Source organism: Halyomorpha halys, unplaced genomic scaffold (assembly GCF_000696795.3).
Source record: "Halyomorpha halys isolate HHAL.00 unplaced genomic scaffold, Hhal_1.1 Scaffold1036.1, whole genome shotgun sequence".
In the NCBI taxonomy this organism is placed as follows: Eukaryota; Metazoa; Arthropoda; class Insecta; order Hemiptera; family Pentatomidae; genus Halyomorpha; species Halyomorpha halys.
Genome location: NW_027109566.1, coordinates 332,065 through 357,450, shown reverse-complemented (window position 1 = coordinate 357,450; position 25,386 = coordinate 332,065). Strand labels below are relative to the sequence as shown.

Below are 25,386 nucleotides of genomic sequence, written 5' to 3'. Positions count from 1 at the left end.
GTATAATTACTATTCAAAACTGATGAGTCTGCCAAGCATAAATAGTGGGATTAAAAAATGTCGGCTGTTTGAAAACTGTAAGAATATAGCTGACGGTAGGAAGTAGATTGGAGGGAGATCTAGTCTAGGGAGTCTAGAAAAAAGGTAGCAAAATAGTAAAAGAAAACTATTAATTGTTAACCAACGTTTCGCCCTACTTTACAGTGCTTCGTCAAGGCTGAAAGAATGAAGTTCTGGTACCAACTGATGGTAGCAACAGTTGGTACCAGAACTTCATTCATAACAATAAACAATAAATAGGTTTCTTTTACTATTTTGCTATCTTTATTGACCGCCACCCGAACTATCTTCCTCCAATTTAAAAAAATTATTTTTTAATGGGGTGTAGAAAGTTGACCATAGATTAATGCTTGAAGAAGTTTGTCGGGGGGGTGCGGTCAGCAAAGAACAACATAAATAAACAAAACCATATTTTATGGTTTAAATATGGTTTTGTTTATTTATGTTGTTCTTTGCTGACCGCACACCCCGACAAACTTCTTCAAAAATTATTTTTTATTTTGGAGCTCTATATCTTTAAAATTACGAACAACACTAGAAAATCTAAAAGAACATCATTAGTAGAGTAAATGTGCTAAAATATGAACCCTAATAGAGCTATTTACGTTCAATAGTTGGCAAGATATAGATTTTTAAATTGCAATATTACATAAAAAATTAACATATTTTGTAAAGTCTATATCTCAAAAACTATTTGACGTACAACAGATATGTCTGGTTAATTGAATTAACAAGTTTCTGATAAAAATTCTAGGACGAAAGTTGAGTATAACCTTTAAACTGAGTATTACTATTTATATAAATTTTAATCACCTACAACCTACTTTGCTTATTTACGTTTTATTTCATTTAGCTTATCTTTATTTTATTCGTTTTTATAATAGAAATCGCATATTTTACCCGACTAAATTCAAAAGAATATACAAGCATGTGGATAACAAAGTTTGTTAGTTCTTTTGTAGCATTTGTACAGGTTTCGGTTTTGTGGCAAGTCACAAAAATATAGACCCATCATAATATTATAACAGTAAGATACTTTGGTCCATCAATAATATCAAAACTAGTTGCCTAAAGTACCGAAATCTTTGGGATCTAAGACAAATTCTTACTATAAATGTATTGCCTCTATGGCAAAGTCGAATATGTGCCGTTGTTGTAATGCCAAAGTTGAATTTGTGGCCGACCCTTTAGGAGTCACAAGGTGTTTATCAAAGAGCTTGTACTGATTCCACATGTTTGTGTTCAGTATTGATCTAGACCTGCCAATATATAAATATGTGTGCTTTCCGTATTTTAATTAATTAAACAATCCTCCTAACCTTCGGAATGAATAATTAACAATAGTTTAACCTTGTGTATATTAAAATTCTATCAATTTGGTGTAAATATATCGTTTCAAATCTTCTCAACTAACTTTAGCGATTTTTATTTCTAATTAATACAGCACAAATACATATTTAATCAGTAATTAAATGAACAAATATATGATAAAAATATTAGAACGAAAGTTGAATTTACAAGTTATACAGTAGTATTTCTTTAATTGTTTATCATCTACCAACTACTTTACTGATATTTATGTTTTCTTCGACTTCACCAATTTTTTTTTTTTTTTTTTTTTTTTTTTTTTTTTTTTTTTTTTCTTTTTTTCTTATAGTGAAAATAGTATAAAACGATGGTAATAGATAAGGCCCACTTTTGCCTCTCTGGAAAACCCAAGCATGTGGAGAACAATGACGTTTATTCTTGGGCCATTCGACGCCAACCCAACACACGATTAAACTATATCACCTTAAATTTTCTTAAAATTTTTTACTGATGTTAAAAAATGTGAAATGGCTTTGAAAAATGTGAAATTTTATTTAGATATGTCTCTCGTTATTTTACAATATATTCCAGTGTGTTCCGAGATATAGCTTTTTAAATTCCAATATTACATAAAACATACACTGAAAAATCAGTAGTTACTGAACTTATTTTGAGAAATCTATTTCTCAAAAACCATCTGACATACATATGTCTATTAGCACTTAAAGCTAGTTTAATATACTATAAAGTGGTTTATGATGTTTATCTTCGTAGGTGTACTATTTTTCATGACATTCAACAAACTAAATTCACAAAATGTTGATTTATTCAGGCATAAATCCTTATTTATGAAAAAATATATTTCAAGGATAATAAGACGTACAGATGTCAACCAGCATTCAAATTAAAGCTAGTTAAATTTATTATAAAGTAGTTTATGACGTTTATCTTCGTAGGAGAAGCGGTTTTTTCCAAAATAAATTCAAAAAATGTTGATTTCTAGTTGTTCGGGTAAAAGTTTTACTCTATTTAGGTTCGTGTTTATAAAATTTTGTCTACTTTAAATGTTCTGAATGAAAAATTGGATTGTTTTTATCGTTTTAAACCATTTTTTATTTCCCCTTCCTATACTTGGCAGACTCATAAATTTTGACTAGGAATTATATATATTTTTCATTAAAGTAATCAAAAATTGGGGTGAAATTACTGCCTTTTTTCAGCTACCCTGGCTTTTCTACTAGCAGAAGTGCTATCTCACTAATCCGAACCTTGCTAATCCGGAACATTCCATAATCCGAACCACCCCTTTAAAAAACAAAATTGAAAATTTTGTTTTATCTATACAGTTCATATATATGTACATAAATTTAATTAAACTGTATTACACATATCTTACGCACTGAGGCTTAAATAATCTAGGAAAAAAAATCAATTCCTTTAATTTAAAATAAATCCTAAGCTATGTATTAATATTTGGAAATGTTCTTATTTTCTCAACTTCTTTATCGGTGGATTTAATTAACCTTTTCATTAAATTAATCTTCAGTGCGAAATTGTATTGTTGATACAATGGTATTTAACGCTATTGAAAAACAATAAATATGGTGTTTAAGATAATACAAACATATGTACAAACAAAAATATTGTTTTTAATTCAAGTTCTGAAGAAAATTGTTAAAAAATAAATTTCTGAAAAACGATTAGTTACTGTAAAAATATTCTTGTGTAATATAAGCATATAATTTTTGTAACATAATACATATAATTTTTCGGTAATGCAAACCCCTTCGCTTTAATTAGATCAGATTAGAAAGGGTCTACTTATATCAGTTCACAGGCATTTCTCCTATGATCTCAACATTTTAGACAGTTATACAGCATCTTCATAATAATTTTGTACACTGTATTAATAAATTCCTGCATTAATAGTTAGTACCAAAGATTGAAGGCCCCCATGTAGACGTAACAAAAAAAGGGTCGCTTCTACCTCCTTTCATCCCGAGCGTCTTCCGAAAGCCGTACTTGACGCTTCGTCCATATCACAATTACTAATACAAGTTATAATATAAACATAGTTATATGCTATTTTATCTATGTTTTTCTAAAAGATTGTTTAGTAATAAATAAAAATAGACAACGTTTTTATCAATGAAGGTAGTAAACATCATAATAGACAAATTAATTAAATTTGAAAGTGAAATATTCATATTATGTATTTTATACCTTAGGTAAAATTCATTATGCACATTTCTTGAAGTTTATACAAAAAAGTTTATTCTACTATACAACAAATAAACTTAATAAAATAAAAATAAATACAAGAAAATAATAAAGCTTGTAACTCTTCTGATTTTATGAAAACTGATTTTATGAACTTTTCGTGTTCTAAGCCATTTTGGTTCCTTTAAATAACCTATGTTTATAACCTATAGTTCTAAGGCGGGTAGGAGTTCCATAAACAGTACTTATTGTGTATCTAAATTATATATTTCTAACGGTTTTTTTATAGGAACCGATCTACTTCTTAGTAATGTATTGCCTATCTATTTAAACCAAGAACGGGATACCACATACCCCCTTGCTATAGTATGCTAGATATAATTAATCATTGAATATCTTTTCCAATGGTGTCGTGTTCACCAATTTACGAAGGTAATAATTCAGGTGGCATGCAGGGTGTTATACTATAAAATGATGTGGTGATAACATTTGATTATATTTACAGTTAAATAAAAATGAAATGTACTTATGAATGAGAACTTATGGACAAATGATATTGATTCTGAAATAAAATTTCTAGTTAGTTAGGCTCTAGTTAGTTAATTATCAGACTTTGCTATGATTTAATTTGTATTGTAATTCAAAATTACAATGCATGACTACTATGACTTATCTGATTTGAATGCAGACTGGGTTGACTCCTTCTAGCGGAGCCTCATTCTCGATAATCTCTACCCTGTGGTTGTCACTCACTCGGACCTAGAGCTGTTCGACTGCGGCGTCTACAAGATTTCACACTCGGTGCTGTACTATTTTAACTGTTACCACACAATGATTCTATTTCGTATCCTCATCCCTAAATATCTTCTTCCTCCACTCTACTTTCTTTCCTGCTATTTCATTGGCTGGTCGTATTTTGGGGCGTAGACTAGAAATTTAAAACGGAAAAACTGAGGCGATGTTTATTCCTTTCAACTCTAATACTTCATGGATAAACCAGATACTAAAAGCAACCAGAGGATCTATCTAAATATCTGATCTAAGCTATCCTGACTTTATAAAACGTCCTCGCAAAATACCATTCCTACGTGCATATTTATGAGCCGGCACCTACTACGAGTATTAAAAATAAATAATGTTTAATGAAAATCGAATAAAATGTGAAAAATCAATTCTATAAAGTAACACTTTTGGCATCCGATATTAGGGGTTTTCATGATTTTGTCTATGCAAAAAGGTTGATAAGTATTGGATTGAAACCAGCCTAATTTAGGGTCCATATTGTATGTTAAATGTCGGGAAGCTCCAAGCGGATTTTCGGGGAAACTTGTTTTGTAACCATCCCGTCCAAAACAAAACAAATTTTTATCGATTATATTATTAGAGTTTCAAAAACATCCGAAACACAAACCAAACACGAACTTCGTGCAACTATTTACAGACTCAAACATCTTAAATGCTGCATCGTTTTAACATGCTAAATGAAGGGAATATTTCTCTATTTTACACAACTGTTTCCATTTAACACGCTCTAATAAGGTTAAACTAAAGATTAGGAATACCACTATTTTTTTTTTTGGCCCAAGACTCCCATTGAAGTCCTATACTGCCGTTTACCATGGTGGGGAGTAAAGTTTTTCATTTTGTGGGACCGCAACTCAATGAAAAAAGTCAACACCTCAGTCCAGATTCGAACCGGCCCTGCCAGCAAATCTTCGCTTGATAAACCTACGCCTAATCACCTGATCTACGGACGACCCAGTACCTCTATTATATATAAAGTTTCAAGTATATACTTATATATATGCATATGCACCTTAAATAGTTCGGTTTCATACTTTTTTTTTGGCCTAGGTACAAAACCATTTTGCGAGACTTGGTTATTTTGACGCGGGGATCTGACAAACGCAATGGATTTTCCCTTACTACTGATATATGTTCCATATATAGGTAAGTTAAAGTAAAAACAACTGACCCCAATGATTGGAATCATATGTCATGCGTCCCATGTTTCCTCATGATACCAAAGCACTATGACGCGTTGGGGGAATTTCCCCCCAGGAAGAATTGGGATCATTGCGCCTCATATTTATATCAAGAGCTCATTTCCCTTTCAGTGTTAGTTTACTGTCGTCCAGCGAAGGATAACTATTGTGTAACAAGTGTTTTTATTGAGTGTCAATCATCTGGTCATGAAATTGAGCTTCAGAAAACCGGTAAATGTTTACTTTTTATCAATTTTGGGCATCTTTTCGCTACTTTTTATTTTGTAATAGAATCATATCCTATTTCCTTGAAGCGCTAATCCATATAAATAAAAATTTAATGTTCGTTTGTTACTTATCAATGACCTCCGAAAGTTCTCAGCCGATTAGCACTATGTAATTTTTTTTGTTAATGAAGAAACAGAACAACGTATTTTAGACAAAATAGTCCTTAGTGGACAAAATCCAAACCATCCTGGTCCAAACCGATAGCAGTCCTTCATTAATTGTTCAAGACCTCATTTGAGATTTTATTCTCTTGAGAAACTCATAAATAAATAATTAGGATTGGAAAAAGAACACATTTTTTTTTTCGTCTGTAATTTCTCATAGGAACGCCAATATACCTTCTGGGTAAAGTGAGCAGTTTACACAAAATTGCGAAACTGGTGAATAGTACCTCACCTAGTTCGTTCCTTGGAATTTATTCTGAATAGGAAGAAATGCATTAATAATTAATAGCATAGGTCTACAAATAGAAAGTTTTGAAATTGTATTTAATAATTTTGGCAGATCTTTATTTTTTGCGGCGTGCTAAAACCGAAAATGAACTTCGTTTTCTATCATCACATATTCTTCGTAAATTCATAACATGTAACACCAGTTTTGAAACAGAAAAATCAAGACAATTTTTTATAGCACTTAGGGTACTGAATCAATAAACTTCAGGTTTTTATATAACCAAAATGATTTTATAATATACCAAATGCACAAGGACAAATCGGACTTATCTTGGTAAAAAATTTAATTTTTAGGTATAAAACAATGTACTTGTAATTATTAAAATATGTGTTAAGTGACTTTTAATAGCCTCCGAAACTACCCAACTTACTTAATTTACTCTTATCGTCAGAAAGAGGGAAAGCTCTTTTTTCTAGTGGTACTAAAGTATTTAAATTTGGTCAAAATATACACGAGTAATAAATATTTCAATTTAGGTAAATGTTCAAACATATAACGTTTTTATTTTGTTTCTGTTTTTTAGGACTTTCTTGGGGCACTGAATCGAAAAATAAAGTTAATTTTGAGTTTGAAAATATTTTAACAAATTTTATTTTTATTTTTTTCCCATTACATATCAGTTTCGTCGTTTTATATACATTTTTGTAAAATATTTACTTTTTTTTTTTAAAGATTTTTATAAAAAGTTAATTGGGTATTCTGAATCGGAATATAAAGTTAATTTTATGCATGAACCTACTTTATTTATTTTTTCCCCCAATTACATACTAATTTCTTTGCTTTGTTATTTTCTAAAATATTTCGAATTTTATTTTGAGACTTTATAGAAAAAAATTTGGGGGTACTGAATCGGAATATCTAGTTAGTTTTGTGTTTTAACCAACTTTATTTATTTATTTTTGCATTACATATCAATTTCATTGATAATTTTATTTTTTGTACATTACTTTAATTTTTTTTATAACAAATTAATTAGAAAGTCTTGTCTAAAAAACCCAAGATTACTGTTTTCCAAAGAGAATTTTTTTTAAAAATGTTAGTTGATAATTTCAATTGCCGGAAAGTGTTAGGAAATTTTCCTAACTTGAAAGATTTTATCACTCGGATATACATTGAGCAACATTAAATATTTTAGTACTAGCAGATGGGTTTGCCCTCTTTCTGATGATTAGAATAAGTATCAATTTGCTATTGGAGGAAGATAGTCGACCGTATGAAGTAAATTGTAGGGAGATAGTCTTGGTGGCGGTCAATAAAGCTATCAAAATAGTAAAAGAAATAGAAAACTATTTATTGTTAACTAACGTTTACGGAGCTTCGTCAGTGCTGTCTGATTGAAACAAATATGACAACTGGTCAAGTCGCCTTTTTCAGTTCTGGTGGCTATAAGGGGTCATTGGATTTAAGAAAGAAAATACCAGGTGAATGATAAATCCTGAGAATATGGGCGAAAAATAGGATTGGGAGGAAGGTTCTTGGAGATGTTCTCCTCGGTAACAAGTAACATCTCTATAAATGAATTCTAAGTCTGCGATACGCTAGGAAGTAGAAGTAAAAAATTAGTAATCCTCAAGGAAGGAGAAGAGAAATTAGGTCCTAAAATTAAAATATTAATAACAAGGGGAGGTGATTAGGGAGTATGGTAGAGAATAAGATATTGTGGACCAGGTTTGTATCTCCTTTGAATTCATTTTGGTGTTTAATACTGTAAGAAGGATATTAGGATATATTATGTATGTATGAATCCCTGCAAAAGGAGACAAAACATTGGTTAACAATAAATAGTTTTCTTCTACTATTTTGGTACCTTTATTGACCGTCGCCCAGACTATCTTCCTACAATATAAATTTGCTACTTTTGAAGACAATAAAAAATTACTTAACACACATAAGCCAATATTATCAGCTGAATGATAAGCCAAAATTATCAGGTAGAATTTCAAAAAGTTCTAATTAGTGGTTCTATGTTATTAATTATTAACGAATTTCCCCCTATTCCGAATAAATTCGAACGAACGAGCTGGGTGAGGAACTATACTCTAAGTGGGCCTTCCCTGCGTACGGCGTAGTGGAGTGGAATTCCACTTGAGACGGATGAATGGCCGCGTTCACGACAATGGGCTAGTACGGAGGAAGTGATTCAGGCTCCATGTTGCAACAGATTCCGAGTCGATTGCGTAACAGGAATCGATTGTATAATAAACCGTGCTCTCTACTGTGCACTGCCATCATGAATGAAAACTATATTAAAGGTTTTTTTGTAACGTTTCAAATTCGAAATATTCGCATATTTTTATATTTGGATCTGGATAGAGAGAATTTATTTAGATTATTATATAATTGTAACTTTCCTTAAGTAAGGTTGTTGTGATAAAGTTTTAATAAATAAGTGACTATGATAAATGAATTTTAATTTTTGTTTTTAATGTGAAAATTGACTAATTAGAAATTGTTGTTTTGACCTGGGTAGAATAGCCTGCATGAAGTTGAGTTTTTAAATCATTTAGTTCAAAAATTGTATTAAGATTGTCCCTAAGGATGGCAGGATTGGCCGAAACGTCGGACTTATAAATAAAATAAAATGTGTTGAAACTAAAATGGATAAAAATTAAATTATTTATTTAAACAATATTAATTTATATCAAATTTTCAATTTTATTCAATTAATCTATCTAGATCGCTTAATCTAGCATTTGGAAAGGATTGCCGGGTCTGGTAGCTTCTCTATAAAATAATATTTTCTGTAAAATACTTAGAAAACTATTACATAAATGTGAATAATTGTATTAAAAATTATTACAAGAAATTATAATAATACATTTTTTAGCAAAAGTGCAACTAAATTATTTGTAATAAAAAATGTAACAAATAAAAATGCCATTCATAAAAGAGACAAAAGGGTTGTGTAGAAAGGAAGATAAGAAACCAAAAGACAGAGCAATTCATTGACGATATAATTTGCCGAGAAAAAGTAGAAAACAAATCTAAGAAAAGAAAACAAATTTGTTTCCTCATAACTCAAAAAGTATACTTTCACTCTTGCGCACACACATCTCAAAGATTTTCCACGCCCGATAATCGATTTTGATTCATTAAAATGATCATACAAACGATTGTATGATGACTGCCAATTCCTCATTATGCTGCGTCCTTCACGCCTCCGAAATAATTACTTCATACGCTTTGATCAAAAACCGTTCAAGAACGAGAGGGGTTAGCAAAGATGATGCGACTACAACAATATTTGAAGACTATTTGATTTGGAAGACTCTGAACTTGTTGCTATTTATAAAGCATTTCTTTAATCTTAAGTAGAAACATTGTAGGCCAGAGAGAGGCGCCAGGATTCCAAAGAAGTAAAAATAAAACGTGTTTTTTTTTCATATACATATGATTCAACTAGATCTAGTCTTGGGGACAAGGTTATGATCCAGTTGGTCGTGGGCGTGGACTAGGGCGTGTAGTATGATTTATAATATAGAAACTTGCGGAATCAGTTCTGGTTTCAGCCAACTGGAACGCGCGCTCAGCATCAACCTTAAGTTACATTTAAATAATGTTCGTTTTTTTTTCATTTTGAGTTTTGAAATAAAACTTACTAGGTCTTAATTTTAATGAATGAAGATTCTTTTTTCTTCGCTTGTCAAGACGACTTTATAACCTCTTCCAATTTTTCTCCAACACCCAGTGGAGTTAAAGTTAACCAAAATAATTTATCGTCTTTATAATAAATTTAATGAGGTGTAAATAAATGACCATAGATTAATGATTGGAGAAGTTTGTCGGGGGGTGCGGTCAGCAAGGTCAGTTGCAGTCCTACCTTCTACGCCATAGCCCCTGATGAAGACCTGAAACTCAGGTCGAAACGTCAGCATAAAATAAATAAATATGGTTTTGTTTATTTATGTTTATACCGCACCCCCCGACAAACTTCTCCAATAGTAAATTTAAATGTGTCAGGACATCATCCTGCTTTTGAATACAGATGTATTTGTTTAAATAAAAATAAGGTATAAACAAATATGTATAGGCATAAATATTTATAAAATATTCACTTAAGTTATAAATAAATGCAGATATGAAACTTGGCAGGTCTTAAGTATAACAAAGATGAAGATTCTTTGGCTTGTCAAGACGATTTTGTAACCTCTTCCAGTTTTTCTCCAAAGCTTAGTGGAATGAATTTTTTTTTTAAACTTATTTATTGATATTTACAAATGTACATAAAATACATCAAGTAAATTTGAGGAAATCATAATGGTATGGTACAAGTCTGAAGAGAAACTACCCATTGGTAGTACTCTAAAAACATTTTTACAATATTAGGTCTCGAGGCCATCTTCTTTTCGGACGTCTCGGAGGATTGTCCGGAATAAGAGAGTTAGTAAGATTAGAAACTAATGGGTTTGAATGGTTAGGGAGTTTCTAATGGAAGGAGTGATATCTGGTTCGGACTAGATCGGTTACAAATGGAACATTAAAGTCTTTGTGGATGATTTTATTTGTGACAAAGTAGGGAGCATTTAGGATTTTAAAAAGGATTTTGGATTGTAAAGATTGGATACGAGGGGAATTCGAAGGTTTAGTGGAGCCCCAACTCCAAATGTTCAGACAGGCCTCATAATTGTCATGTAAATCAGTCTTTTGTAATGAATTCGAAGTTTGGACCTTTTGTCTAGTAAGTGCTGTAATAGTCGAAATCGACGTGCAGTTTCCTCTCTTTTCAGTCTTGTGTGAGGATTCCAGGTTAGTCGTTTGTCCAGATGTAGTCCAAGGTAGCGGATGTGTTCAACAGGGGTAAGGGCAACATTGTCGAAGTATACTGTAGGGCAGTCAGTAAGTTTACGTCATAGGGTAAAGGTAATTTGATGGGATTTGTTGGAATTTATTTTAATCCTCCAATTACGACACCATTCTTCGAGGGCTGTGATGGTATTGGAGAGTTTGGGATGCAATTAAAGGGTTATTTTTAACAGCGAGCACACATGTGTCAGGAATGCATTTGATTCGAAAAGTTGGCCAAAATAATTTTTCGTCTATATGTCTTTAATTAATTTTGTGCGGTATTTATGATATATATAATCTTATTTAACGTAGTTTTAAGGACTTAAACACTGAATAATAGATGACTGAAAATTTGTAACTAAGAAAGTAATTTACAAATTCAAGTTAGGAAAAATTTAGATTTCATAAATACAAAATATAATGTAATAAGAACTAATTTGTACTGGAAGAAGATAGTTGACCGTATGAAATAGATTGTGGGAAGATAGGGTGGTGGTCAATAAAGGTATCAAACAGTAAAAAAAACAAAACTATTTAATGTTAACCTACGTTTCGTCCCAATTTACAGGGCTTCGTCAGGGCTAAATGAAATAAAAAGATACAAACATTATAAAATACCTGGTCGTGGTATAGCATTCTCTGTGGTTTGAGTGCTAGCTGACATCTATACGTCTTATGGAAGAAGATAGTTGACCGTATGAAGTAGGTTGTAGGAAGATAGGGTGGTGGTCAATAAAGGTACCAAAATAGTAGAAGAAAACTATTTAATGTTAACCAACGTTTCGCCCCACTTAACAGGCCTTCGTCAGGGCTAAATGAAAACAAGATACAAACATTGTAGAATACCTGGTCGTGGTTTAGCTTTCTCTGTGGTTTGAGTGCTAGCTGACATCTATACGTCTTATGGAAGAAGATAGTTGACCGTATAAAGTAGATTGTAGGAAGATAGTCCGGTGGCGGTCAATAAAGCTATTAAAATAGTAAAAGAAAACTATTTATTGTTAACCAACGTATCGCCCCTCTTTACAGGGCCTCGTAAGGGCCGATAAGAATGATTTTCTGTTACCAACAAAACATGTTCAGTTTTCATGAAATGTTGCTTTGTAAAAAAATCTATACCTCAAGAACTATTTAACGTAAATAGCTCTATTAGGGCTCAATTTTACCTACTTTTTTATTAATATAAAAATTATTTTATGTAATCAAGAAGGAAATTACATTACATCCATTACATCCTAATATTGGGAAATAAATCGCGCAAGGACATAGGCATCCATGGTATGTTGCCCAGAGAATAATAATAATCAAGAAGGGCGAAGTAGGTTAAGGAAAGAAGGGGCTTTACAGGGACGGACTTGTAGTAACGCTTTAACCTCGAATGTTGAACATATCTCACATTCCGTAAACGGTTCTGGTCATACCTCGTTGAAGTGCGCGGCGGAAATCTCCTTGGGATAATCCCGTAAGGAAGCATTACATTTACGTTGGTCGGAAATACGCAGAGGGACGTACGTCATCCCGAGGTCAGTAAAGTGTAAAGGTGCAATGATCTGCTCTTTACATTGTTCTTCGAAACATCTCTGCTATGAAGCGGTGGTTAACTGGAGGTGCTAATATCAATTTATTATCTAATTATGGAACAATAAATATCAAAACCATTTTAAAAATTAAATTTAAACTGTTATATCAAGTTGAAGAGAATGCACTCATTTCAGGAACTATCAGTCCAATTTGAACATTTTTTTTTGGAATTGCATCTTTTGTTCCCAAGCTCCAAATTCAGCCAAAATACGATAGAAATTCGAATTTTTGTTCATATTTTTATTTAAACTATGAAATATATACATCAATATATAGAATAGATGAAAGAACGTAAGATAATTTGAAGGAGATGATCAGGGCTTAGAAGAAAAAAAATAAATAAACATCCAATATATTGCTGATCATTGTCATATTTTAAATATTAAAAAAAAAATTACAAAAATGGGGTTATGTAGCAACTCTCAAATATAGTGTATCGGAAACTACGCCTACGAAAGGAATAGACCCCGCATTCTGGCGTCACTCGCCCCGGAAGCCTAACCTCCCCATTATACTTTTTACCAAGTTGTTCTCATCTCCACCGAACAGCGTTGATAAAGACTTACATTGTAAAAGTTAATTCACGAATTCTTTAATATTCAAAACTTTATTATTATAAACTGAAATTTCATTTTCTTAATTCAGCTAAATCAGGAACAAAATAACTACCTGTACCAAAAAATTTAAACGCAAATTTAAATTTTTTACTTTTTATATATTTCCCCCTTCCCTCTCCCTCTCCTGTTCAATTTGCTAACCCTAGAATGCGATCATTATTTTTATTTACAATTTTAATTTAAGCTTAAAAACTTAATTATATTGCATTGAGCATCAAGTTGTTATTTCCGTAAACAGAGGGATTGTGGTTAATCTCTATTTCCTGCATTCGCGACAATCACCAGGGTAACCTAGAACAAGAGGCCGAGATAAGAATAATTGAGTTCACGTCAAATTAAATCATATTCATATACTCAATTATTTAATTGAATTAAATAAGTTTCGCAACATTATTTATTTGAGTTTTTCAAGGAGCGCTGTCGAATTTGTAAATTTACACAAAAATTTAGTTGAATTAATAAAATAAAATTTCAAAATTAAAAATGACAAATTGTAACTTGCTTGTGATAGTTCCGCAAAATCGTTTATTTGATTTTTCAAGCATTAACAAATTTATAAATATGCACAATATCATAGTTGGTCAGGGTTGCGGTCAAGAATAAATAGTATAAGAGCCCAAGAGAAAATAAAGGGCCGCCTGTAGCTCAGTTGGTTAGGCCCCATCTTCCCATTTTGAGACTGCTGGCGGTGCAGGTTTGAATCCGGCCTGAGTGTCGACTTTTCTCATTGAGTGACGGTCCCACAAAATGAAAAACTTTGACCACCAACTATGGTTAGGCAGTATATAACTTCAATGGGAGTCTTGGCCGGAAAAAAAGAGGAGGAAAAACCCAGTTATCTCACACCAATTTTTAATTACTTTAATGAAAACTATGTATAATTACTAGTGAAAATTCATGAGTCTGCCAAGTATAGGTAGGGGGAATAAAAAATGGCGGGTGTTTCAAAACGTAAAAACCAAATAATTTTTCATTCGGACCTCTATATCTTTAAAACTATCTACAACTCTAAAAATTTAAGAGGACATCATTTAAAGTTGCGTAAATTTGCTAAAATATGAGCTCTAATAGTATTGTTTACATCCAATAGTTCCCGAGATATAACTTCTTAAAAAGCAACATTTTATAAAAAAGGCACTAAAAATCAGTACTTAGTGTAATTTCAAAAAAACCATTCGACATAAATATGTCAATGATTACTCAAATTAGAGCTAGATTTGAGCGCCAATGGACATATGTACGTCAAATAGTTTTCTCAAAATAAGTTCAGTAACTGATGATTTTTCAATGTATTTTTTATGTAATGTTGCAATTTAAAAAGCTATATCGCGTGAACTATTAAACAGTTCTATTAGAGCACATATATTATAAAATTTACTCTACTTTAAATTATGTTTTCTTAGGTTTTCTAGTGTTATTGATAGTTTTAATGATATAGAGCTGCGAATTAAAAATTAATTTTTTATCACGTTTTAAAGCTGCAGCCATTTTTTATTCTCTCTACATAAACTTGGCAGACTCATCAATTTTCACTTGTAATTATACATAGTTTTCATTAAAGTAATGAAATGTTGGGGTCAAATAACTACCTTTTTTTCTCCCCGGCTCTTGTATTGAAAGAAAAAATGGTTATTAACTACCACAGTATATAACGTTATCAGAGTTGTGGGTGGAGACAACAGCCTTGATGAAGACCTACAGTGTGGTCCGAAACGTCGGCTGAAAATAAATAAATAGTTGACCAACTATATTTGCTTTTTTCTTACCCCCTGCCCTGGCCATCTTCAATTTATCTTACGATCAAATCAAATCATCTATATACATGTATCATAGTTAAAATTTCAAAAATGAACCAAAACGCAATTAAGTGCGGAAAGTCCTCAAAATGTACAATTTGGTTCAATGCAATAGTACTATAAATCGGATGATAATGATTTTAATTTCTATCGTATTTTGTCTGAATTTGGAGCTGAACAAGAGCTTCAGTGAAATGAGCGCGTTCTCTTCAACATAATATATCAGTATAGATTTAATTTTTAAAATCGTATAGTATTTATTGTTATATACTTAGATAATAAATTGACACTAATACCTACAAACAGAGCTTCATAGCAGAGATGTTTAATATATTGCTTTAAAAATTTACACATAACATCCTCTTGTTCTTTCAATTTTTCGAAAATAGTTTCTTATTATTATGTTATCTAGGTATTGCTAGGATTGACGATGTCAAGATCAATGTTTTGAAAATAATAAACACCGCATTTTAACAATACTGAAGGCTATATTTATTCTTAAATTCGAAATATAAAATCAAATCGATTTCAAGTATGTTTACAAAAACAAGAGGACAATGGTGATCACTTAATTTAAAAAGAATCTAATATTTATTTGTTCAAACCGGAATCTCACTCCAACGAGCTATTTTCGTTTCGTCGAAACCGGAAGGCTTAGAGGAAGTGATAAAAGGGTTGATAAAGATATGAATAATTTCACACCAAGTTATTTTAGCACCATTACATGAAAGGGTCGAAATGGGGGGAGCGGGCTATTTGTAAAATTAGTCGAGTAGGATACCATTGGTTATATACAATGTTTTAAAAGTTTCGATGTGTCAAATTGAAATGTTTACTATATCTGTCTATCGGAGCACTGCACCCTTAGCCGGAAGAGTCACACCTACCGCTTCCGTAATGTCCATATGAATAATACATCGATACTCTAGCCGCCACTCCAGCTAATCGATTGCATAAATATGGAAGGCAGCGGCGGAACCTGGCATGCAACCCTTGCATCCTCATTGGCTAATAGTTTAGTTGCTGTTTGTATCGTTGTAGCAAACCAGCTCTGAATAATAAATTCAAAGTAGACCGCGGATGTGTACGGCCAATAATCTAAAAGTCAATGACCTTAGCACAATGAATTTCTATAATTAAAATTACTATTGATACGGTGAGTATAATAATACTCTATTACTTGTGAACCGGGGATGCCATAATCCAACTCTACTTAGCAAAACTGACGCTAAGGGGTAGAGATTAGGACATTTTTTTAAAATTCTGCAGCATAGCCATTTCTGGCATACGGGGTGCGGCAGCAACTCACAACTGTCAACTGTCAAATATGGCGTACCGGATGCAACGCCTACCGGTACAATAGCCGGGAAGAAAAAAAGGCAGTTATTTCACCCGACTTTTTTATTACTGTAATGAAAACTACAGTCAAAATTGATGAGTCTGCCAAGTATAGGTAGGGGGAATAAAAAATGACGGGACCCATATTTATTCGTCAAACCTCCATTTTGCTTCAAACAACACCGTTCCTCCAACATCATAATCGAACCACCCTATCGATGTAAATTACATCGAACTAATGAACTGTACAGCTAACGAAACTACGAAGAGATAATTGATTGACGCCCATTCGTAAATATTTATCCAGACTAATGTACACGTCATAACAATGTAGTTTTATATAGAGAGGATTTTTTTTTAGGATAAAATTATTTTACAATTGAATCAAACTAAATTAAAAAATCAAATACAATTTGATTTATTTTTTAATTTTTACTTTTTATCTTTAAATTTCTATTTGACGGCTTTACAAACTCCGTAGATTCCTACTATCTACATACTTTCTCATCATCCGTTCCTTTCTCATCGATAGATTATTCCAAGTAAACCACAATGGATCTTATTCATTCCTCTATTCTCTGTCCGCTGGTGTTCCTCAAGGTAGTATCCTCGGTCCCATCCTCTACACCGTCTATACAGCTGACATCCTAACGAATCCTAACACTATCCTCACCACGTCTGCTGATTACACATGTCTGCTCGCTGTTAATAATAACCCTTTGATTGCATCCCAAACTCTCCAATCCCACATCACAACCCTCTAAGAATCGAGTCATAATTAGAGGATTAAAATAAATCCCAACAAATCCCATTAAATCACCTTTACCCTTCATCGTAAACCTACCAACTGCCCTACAGTAATAATGTTGATCTTACCCTTGTCGAACAAATCCGCTACCTTGGACGACATCTGGACAAACGAATAATCTGGAATCCTCACACAAGACTGAAAAGACGGGAAACTGCCCGTCGACTTCGACTATTACAGCACTTACTAGACAAACGGTCTAAACATCCAATTCTTTACAAAAGACTGATGTAAATGACAATTATTAGGCCTATCTGAAAATACTGGAGCTTTGGAGCTCCACTAAACCTTCCAATTCCTGTCGTATCCAATCCTTACAATCCAAAATCCTTCGTAAAATACTCAATGCTCCTAGCTTTGTCACAAATAAAATCCATATGTAACCGATCTAGCCCGAACCAGATATCATTCCTTCCATTACAAACTCCCTAACCACCCAAACCCACTAGTTTCTAGCCTTGCTTCCTCTTCCACTCCTGACAATCCTCCGAGGCGCCTGAAAGATGGTTACGAGACCTGCTAATGTAACCCGTACTGCCGTCACGTCCCTTATACGTTTATATATGGAAAAAAAAAGTAGTTACAAATAAAGAAGATTTTCTCAAACGTTTCATTTTATATCTGCGGTTGTAATTTTTTTTTTTTATTCCGTGCAGTTAAAACTCCGTGAAACCTTCTGCTTAGGATATCTTCCTAAGTTTTAATTATTTTCTACTCTTATCGAAAGAGCTATAAATTAATGTGAGGTACGAGGGCTTCTATATAAAATTCTATTCTTAAAAATTTTAAAATAGTTAATTGTTATCAATTGTATGTATTTACCTTTTTTATTATTATAATAATTTGAACAGTAATACTAAATTCTTCGTTATATTAGGCGTCGTAAAGCTGAGAGTTGTAGTATCTTCAATGGGAGTCGGTAAATATTTATCACTCATGGCCAAGGTTAGGCGCCATCGTAAACATCCTCATTATTGACGCGTTAATTATTTATACAAATGGGACGAACGCTATCCAATATGGAACTCAGCTGCCAACAATGGGGCGAGATGACCTGTAGTAATAAATGGCACGTGTACTCCTCTTCGAGATATTCAGGAATGTATATAACAGTATACAATACTAATCGAATCTTTAACTTAACTAAATGTTCCGGATAAGCACATCGATAGTGGTAAAACTATCGATATAAAGAATAACAATTTTTTTTCGTACCTTCCTAAAACATAAATAAGATTAATAATACATATATATCGTCATTCACTTGGATTGCCTAGTGACATTATAAGTTTTTAATTGGAGGGTCCAATTAAGGTTATTTAGAACTATGGCTAACTCCAGGAGATTTATGGGGCGTGAAGGGACCGTTCTTCTGGTTAGGTGGGCGATTCTCAGGAAGATATCATAATGTGAATTTTTAAACAAACCTTCCAAACATTTATTTAAAACGAGTAGAACCAACTTTGATAAAAAGAAATTAATTAAATTGAGCAACATTTAAATAATAATAATAATAGGTAAATAAGGTTCGATGCCGATACTATCAATCGCTCTCTACATACATCTGTCCAGTGATGCCCCTCCAAACTCAATTCTACTAAATCAGTTTTAACGCAATCTACGTTTCGATCTACCCCTCAGCCGTTTACCCGTCGGTTCAGTGTTTATTACCGTTTTAGGGATCCGCTCTTTACTAAGCCCTACAACCTTACGCGCCCATCTTATACGTCCCATTTAAGTTCATTTTGAATTTTCAGCAACATTTAAAAAGTGGCTAAAATTAGAAATCGGAGTGATAAGTCATCCTTCATACCTTAGAGAAGCCTTTCATATCTTACTTTCAAAACATTCACTTTAACGAGTATTGGTAGATTGACGACACGTTCCAATCTCCCAAAGATAATAGAAAGGAGTCCTTAACGGGCCACCCGTCACTTAAATCCAGAATTAGCCCCGGTCCTATCTTACCTCTGTAACATTCATTTAGAACGAGTACAGAAGACATTTTAGAGACAACTACATTGGTTGTCGATACATTTATATTGATAGAACTAAGTAGTAGTATTCAAAAATAATATAATGTAAGCAGTAGAAACAGAAACTATTTTGGTAATACAGATATTGGAGGAATACATTAGAACAGGTAGATAGATTCGAATATATAGATTCAATCGTAACTATAAAAAACAAAATTGATCAGGAAATGAAAGCGAGGTTAAAGGAGGGAAATACATTTTTCTATTTCGAAATTGCTTAGCTAGCGAATTCTGTCCAAAAACTTAAAAGTTAGAATTTAGAAAACATTTGTCCTTCCCACTGTTCTTTATCGATGCGAAACATGGCTTCTTACGCTAAGGGAAGAACATCACCTTAAGGTTTTTGAAAATAAAATATAGCCTAAAATATTTGGACCGGAAAAGAATGACTGGACAGATTGGAGGTTTCGGACTTCTGGGTCGGTCCTCTGGGTTCGCCAAGACTTTTTGTTATTATTATTACCGCAGAGAGAACTGTAATAAAAACAAAAAAAATGTTTGTATATGTCACAATTAGTACAAGAGCCCAAGAGTAGAAAAAAGTCAATTATTTCATCCCACTGTTTGATTACTGTAATGAAAACTATGTATAATTACTAGTCCAAGTTAACGAGTCTGCCAGGTATAGGTTTATGAGGGATAAAAAATGGCAGCTGTTTCAAAACGTTATAAAAATCAATTTATCATTCCGAGCTCTATATCTTTAAAACTGTCAATAAAATTAGAAATGTTAAGAGAACATTATTTAAGGTAGAGTAAATTTAAATAAACATAAGGCCTAATAGAAATATTTATGTTTAATAGTTCCCGAGATAATTTTTTTTAAAAAGCAACATTTCATAAAAAAATGCACTGAAAAATCAGAAGTGAAATTATTATGAGAAATCTATATCTATTATTTATATAAATTACTATTCGACATATAGATTTCTATTAGTACTCAAATCAAAGTTATTTTAATTTTCTACTAAGTGGTAAATGACGTTTATCTTCGTAGGAGTAGTAGTTTTTATGATATTTGTTAAAATAAATTAATTTATAGTTGTTCCAACAAAATTTCATATGCCAAATTTATATTCATAAGCGAAAAAAAAAAGCTAAGAAGATAAATGTTATGAACTATTTTCTAGTACATTTAACTACCTTTAATTTGAGTTTTAGCAGGCATCTGTGCGTCTTATGGTTCCTGAGATATATTTTTTCATATATCAAAATTTTTGTCCGAACAAAACTAGAAATTAACATTTGTTAATTTATTTTAGCAAATATCATAAAAACAACTACTTCTTCTTAGATAAACGTCATAAACTACTTTATAGTACATTAAACTAGCTTTAATTTGAGTGCTAACAGACATCTGTACGTCGAATATTTTTTGAGATATAGGTTTCTTAAAATAAATTCACTAACTTCTGATTTTTCAGTTCCTTTTTTAAGAAATGTTGCTTTTTTAAAAGCTATATATCGGGAACTATACAATATTAGTAGCTCTATTGCGGTTCATATATTAGCAAATTTATTCTACTTTAGGTTTTTTTCTCTGTGTTCTCTTATATTTTTTAGTGTTCTTAGTGGTTTTAAAGACATAGAGCTCCGAATGAAAAATTAATTTTTTTTAATTTCTGTAACAGCCGCCATTTTTTATTCCCCCTACCTATACTTGGCAGACTCATCAATTTTGACTAGTAATTATACATAGTTTTCATTAAAGTAATAAAAAATTGGGGTGAAATAACTACCTATTTTCTCCTATTGAGCTCTCTACACCCCTTTTCGAGACAATAAAAATAAATTAAAATATCGATCGTATAAAGTGGTCGGTATATTTTATCGATAATGATGGCATAAATAGCCCAGTTTAAATACCAATTATATAACTATAATATATAGTTTCATATGACTTTTTATTTTTAAAATACATGTACTGAGACCATCTTGTGGGACATAGTTATTTGGAATAGAGGACCTCAAAATGTATATTTGAGTTGAAAATTCTATACATTCCGTTTATAGGTAAGTCAAAGCAAAAAATAGGATCTTTGGATTAAAAAAAACGACAAAAATGTCAACACTGACACTTGTACTAACAAGAACTTAATTAAATCTTTATTATCTTCAGCTAAGTTTATTTCAACTTCCTTATCAAGTTACAACAGTTTCATAGCAGGAAATGGTCAGAGCTGCGGTAAGGAAAAACGTTAATTAAAAAATAAGGTCTACTCCCTATAAATAGCGTCACTTAATTCGAGATCATCTAGTACATAGGCGCCTGAATAGAAAGTGGCCGCAGGACTCTTTTTGTAGGCGAGGAGGGGATTCTTCTAGGTCACGAGTCGTACTCACTTCGTATAAATTTAGAATTCAAAATGGCTATTTAAAAGGTATTGAATTGTTTAGAAGTGTTCACATTTGTGTCCAACACACTTTATTTATAAATTAATAAAGAATATGAGCCAATTATTTTGTGATAAAGGGCTTAAACACTTGAGGGATTCTCGTAAGGACCATATTGTCTAATGAATTACCTCATCTGTCACCTTGATTCGATAATTTTTTTTTCTACAGTCTTTGGTCGCTGTTCGGCAGTGGTATCTTCTTTTTTCTGTCCATTTTTTAAAATAATTCATTTTCTACAATTCTTGCCATACTTTTGCAAAATGTACTACGAGAAATAATATTGAAAAACTTTTACAAAATTAGAAACAGTCAATCTGTCAGTGAAAATGCAAACTCAATAGATGAATATTTTATTTTGGAATATACCGTTTTGTTTTTTTTAAGTCCCAAGCCCTTGCAAGAATTGTAGTCAGTTGAAAGAAAATATGGTAGGATTTCCATTTTCAGATCAACTAAATATTTAAAAGTTAACTGATTTTTTTTTATTTATTGAATGTATCAATTTAAAGCTCAAAATATTATTTGATAGAAGAATGAACCTTAAAATCAATTTTTCACATTTTTTCGATTTTCTCCAAAACTACTCAAACGATTCTGATTAAAATCGGTGAGCCAATGAGCAATTAAGTAGCCTTGAATATGAAGTTGGTCTTATCCTCATTGCAATAGTATAACAGGGCTTAATTGCTACATTTTCAAAAAATCTTCCTCTAAAGCAGTCTTAATTTTTTTTATTTGAAAACAATAACTACTTCTCATTCTTAGTAATAATAAACGATGAATAAATACAAAATATAAAAGAATTTTATGAATAAATAGAGAATTGAAAAAATTGATACATCAGATTCGATCTTTTGATAAACTGTTGTATTCTTGGTAGTAAAAATATTATATTTTTTATTATCTATAATGTTTATATTCGTTATTGCCACCATACGAAGTTATTAAAACACGAATTTTTATAAAAATAAAAAAAAAATTGAAGGAAGATAGTCCGAGTAGCGGTCAATAAACGTATCAAAATAGTAAAAGAAAACTATTTATTGTCAACCTACGTTTCGCCCCACTTACAGGGCTTCGTCAGGGCTAAATGAAAACAAGATACAAACATTGTAGAATTGACATTAAAATAAAGAATATTTCAAAACAATTGTTATGTTTATGAAGTATATAAAAAAAGAAATAATTATAATAATTAAGGAAGTATACATGAAGGTGGACTAGAAACTAGTTACTTATAAATACAACCAGGGCCCGGTTTCATAATAAAGTACAAACTAATACTGTTAGTCTTGTCGATTTAACTTAATACAATTACACTGAATTTTAGAATAATAACTTGTACTTTAGTACTTTTTAACTTCTGTAATATCACTAATAGTCCTCCCTTTTATGAAAAAAAAAAAAAGTATTTGTGTAATTAACACGTTGTTTCTATACTATTTTGAACTAATACTATTAGCTAATAGTATTATGAAACAGGGCCCAGATATGATAAAGTTCTAAATACAGATCTAGACTAATAAATTGAAGAAGAATACTGGTTAGAACTAGTTATAAATATGGTAAAGAGGTAGGAGTAAAAGGTAAAACAGATAGGTGAAGTAAATAGTACCTTTTACACCTACCTTTTTACCATATTTATAACTAGTTCTAACCAGTATTCTTCTACAATTTATTAACTTTATCACACCTGGGCCCTGTTTCATAATAAAGTACAAACTAATACTATTAGTATTGTAGATTTATTTTAATACAATTACACAGACTTGTACAATAGTAACTTGTACTTTAGTATTTTTTAATCCCTGTAATATCACTAATAGTCATATCTATTATGAAAAAAATAAGTATTAGTAATATTACCACACTAGTTTCTACACTTGTACTTTTCACTAATATTATTAGCTTTCATTATGAAACAGGGCCCTGCTGGTTGTATTTATTAGTAACTAGTTTCTACTCCACCTATACCAGGGGTGTCCCGATCGACTAATATAGGTGTAATATAAGGGGTGAGAGGGGTTGTGAAATGCATACTATTTTTATACACTGTGTTTCAGTATAAGGTGCACCCCAGCGAGGTATGGGTGGATAATTAATAAATATGTTCAAAAATATTTTTTAAATCACTTATTAAGTTTTCGATAAATAGGCTCATGAAGAAAATAAATTTCCAGACCCAACTTTTGATAGCAACATTCCGTACATGTGTTACCTAAAACATTTCCCGACACTTTTTCAAGATAGATTTTTACTAACTTAAAATCAATTTTAATTTGTTTGTCAATTTTAATTTATAAGTTGATGTACTATTTGTCCATAAATATGAAAAAGTTGTTATAAAGCTGCACAGTTTGGCTGATAATTTTTTTATTCATTTTTTAAGCACTCTAATGACGTTTTACATTAGCAGGTCTCGAGGCCATCTTCTTTTCAGGCGCCTCGGAGGATTGACAGGAATTGAAGAGAAAGCAAGGTTAGTGGGTTTGGGTGGTTTGGGAGTTTGTAATGGAAGGATTGATATCTGCTTCGGGCTAGATCGGTTACAAATGGACATTAAGATCTTTATAGATGATTTTATTTGTAACAAAGTAAGGAGCATTGAGAATTTTACGAAGGATTTTGGATTATAAGGAATTCGAAGGTTAAGTGGAGCCCGAAAGCTCAACTCCGTATGTCCAGATTGGCCATGTTAAGGGGCTTCTACATGTTGGCCGAGCCATGGCGAACTCAGACATACGCGAGCATGTGGATGGGTGGCTTGGCTTGGTTGGCCTAGGCTTGTTGCCGAGCCGTCAAGAGTCGGTTTTTTGGACACAGATCAAAGGGGTTCGTGAGAGCGCTCGTGTAGCATCTACACCATTGTTCTTTGTCTAGTTGCAACTTAGAGCTGTTAGGAGGTTAAAGGTGTTTGTTGGGACTTTTTATAATAAGTTTTATATTTAATCTTATTTGTTTATAGTTAATTTCCTTTCATTTTCTTTTTTTGTAATAAAAATAAAACAATCCAAGTGCAATGGCTGAAACCACTAGTACGTCCGCCATGCTTGCCTCTCTGAATAACACTGACATGTGGATGGCCCGCTCTTTGTTTGCCGAGCATTTGTACAAGCCTCCGATCCGTGGCGAGCGGCCAACATGTGGATCCACCTTTACAGTTATGTGGATCAGTCTTTTGTACTGAATTGGAAGTTTAGACCGTTTGTCCAGTAAGTGTCGAACTCTACGTGCATTTTACTGTCTTTTCAGTCTTGTGTGAGGATTCCAGGTTAGTCGATTGTCCAGATGTAGTCTAAAGTAGCGTGGCTGATAATTTGATTTTAATATTTCATTTTCGCGTTTTATTGGGCCAGGAAAATGTATCATAAAATATGACTTACTTTTTGCTAATCTATTAATATCTCGCTGAGTACACATCGCTCTAAAATACATACATACGACTTATCTACCTACGTAAAAAACAATAATAATTATTCAAAGAACCAACAAACTCACGTCCAGGGGAATTAAAAGAACATGGATAATTAATAACTTTTGATCCATTTGAAGTTAGTCTTAAACAATTGCTTGAAAGTTCTGTCTTTACAATCGCTTCAAAGTCCATAGTACACGGAATTCCACCTTAAACAATTGCGAGCGAGCGACGATCAACCCAAATTGGCCGCACGATCGACTTGTTGGCCACCCCTCATTATTATTATTTTATATATA

The 25,386-nt window shown here is 32.2% G+C and overlaps 1 protein-coding gene across 3 annotated transcripts in view; it reads left to right on the top strand.

Annotated features, from left to right (window-relative positions):
- LOC106688002 (solute carrier family 2, facilitated glucose transporter member 1) overlaps positions 1–25,386 on the top strand; it is a 112,321-nt gene that overhangs the window by 58,865 nt on the left and 28,070 nt on the right. Inside the window, exon 1 of one of the 3 annotated variants that reach the window (XM_014432260.2) lies at positions 5,706–5,804. The exons of the other annotated variants lie outside the window; for them this stretch is intronic. Within the exon in view, the coding sequence (XP_014287746.1) occupies positions 5,781–5,804 (24 nt within the window). The 5' untranslated portion in view covers positions 5,706–5,780. Of the gene's footprint in view, positions 1–5,705; positions 5,805–25,386 lie in introns of those variants that run through there. 3 annotated transcript variants of the gene reach the window in all.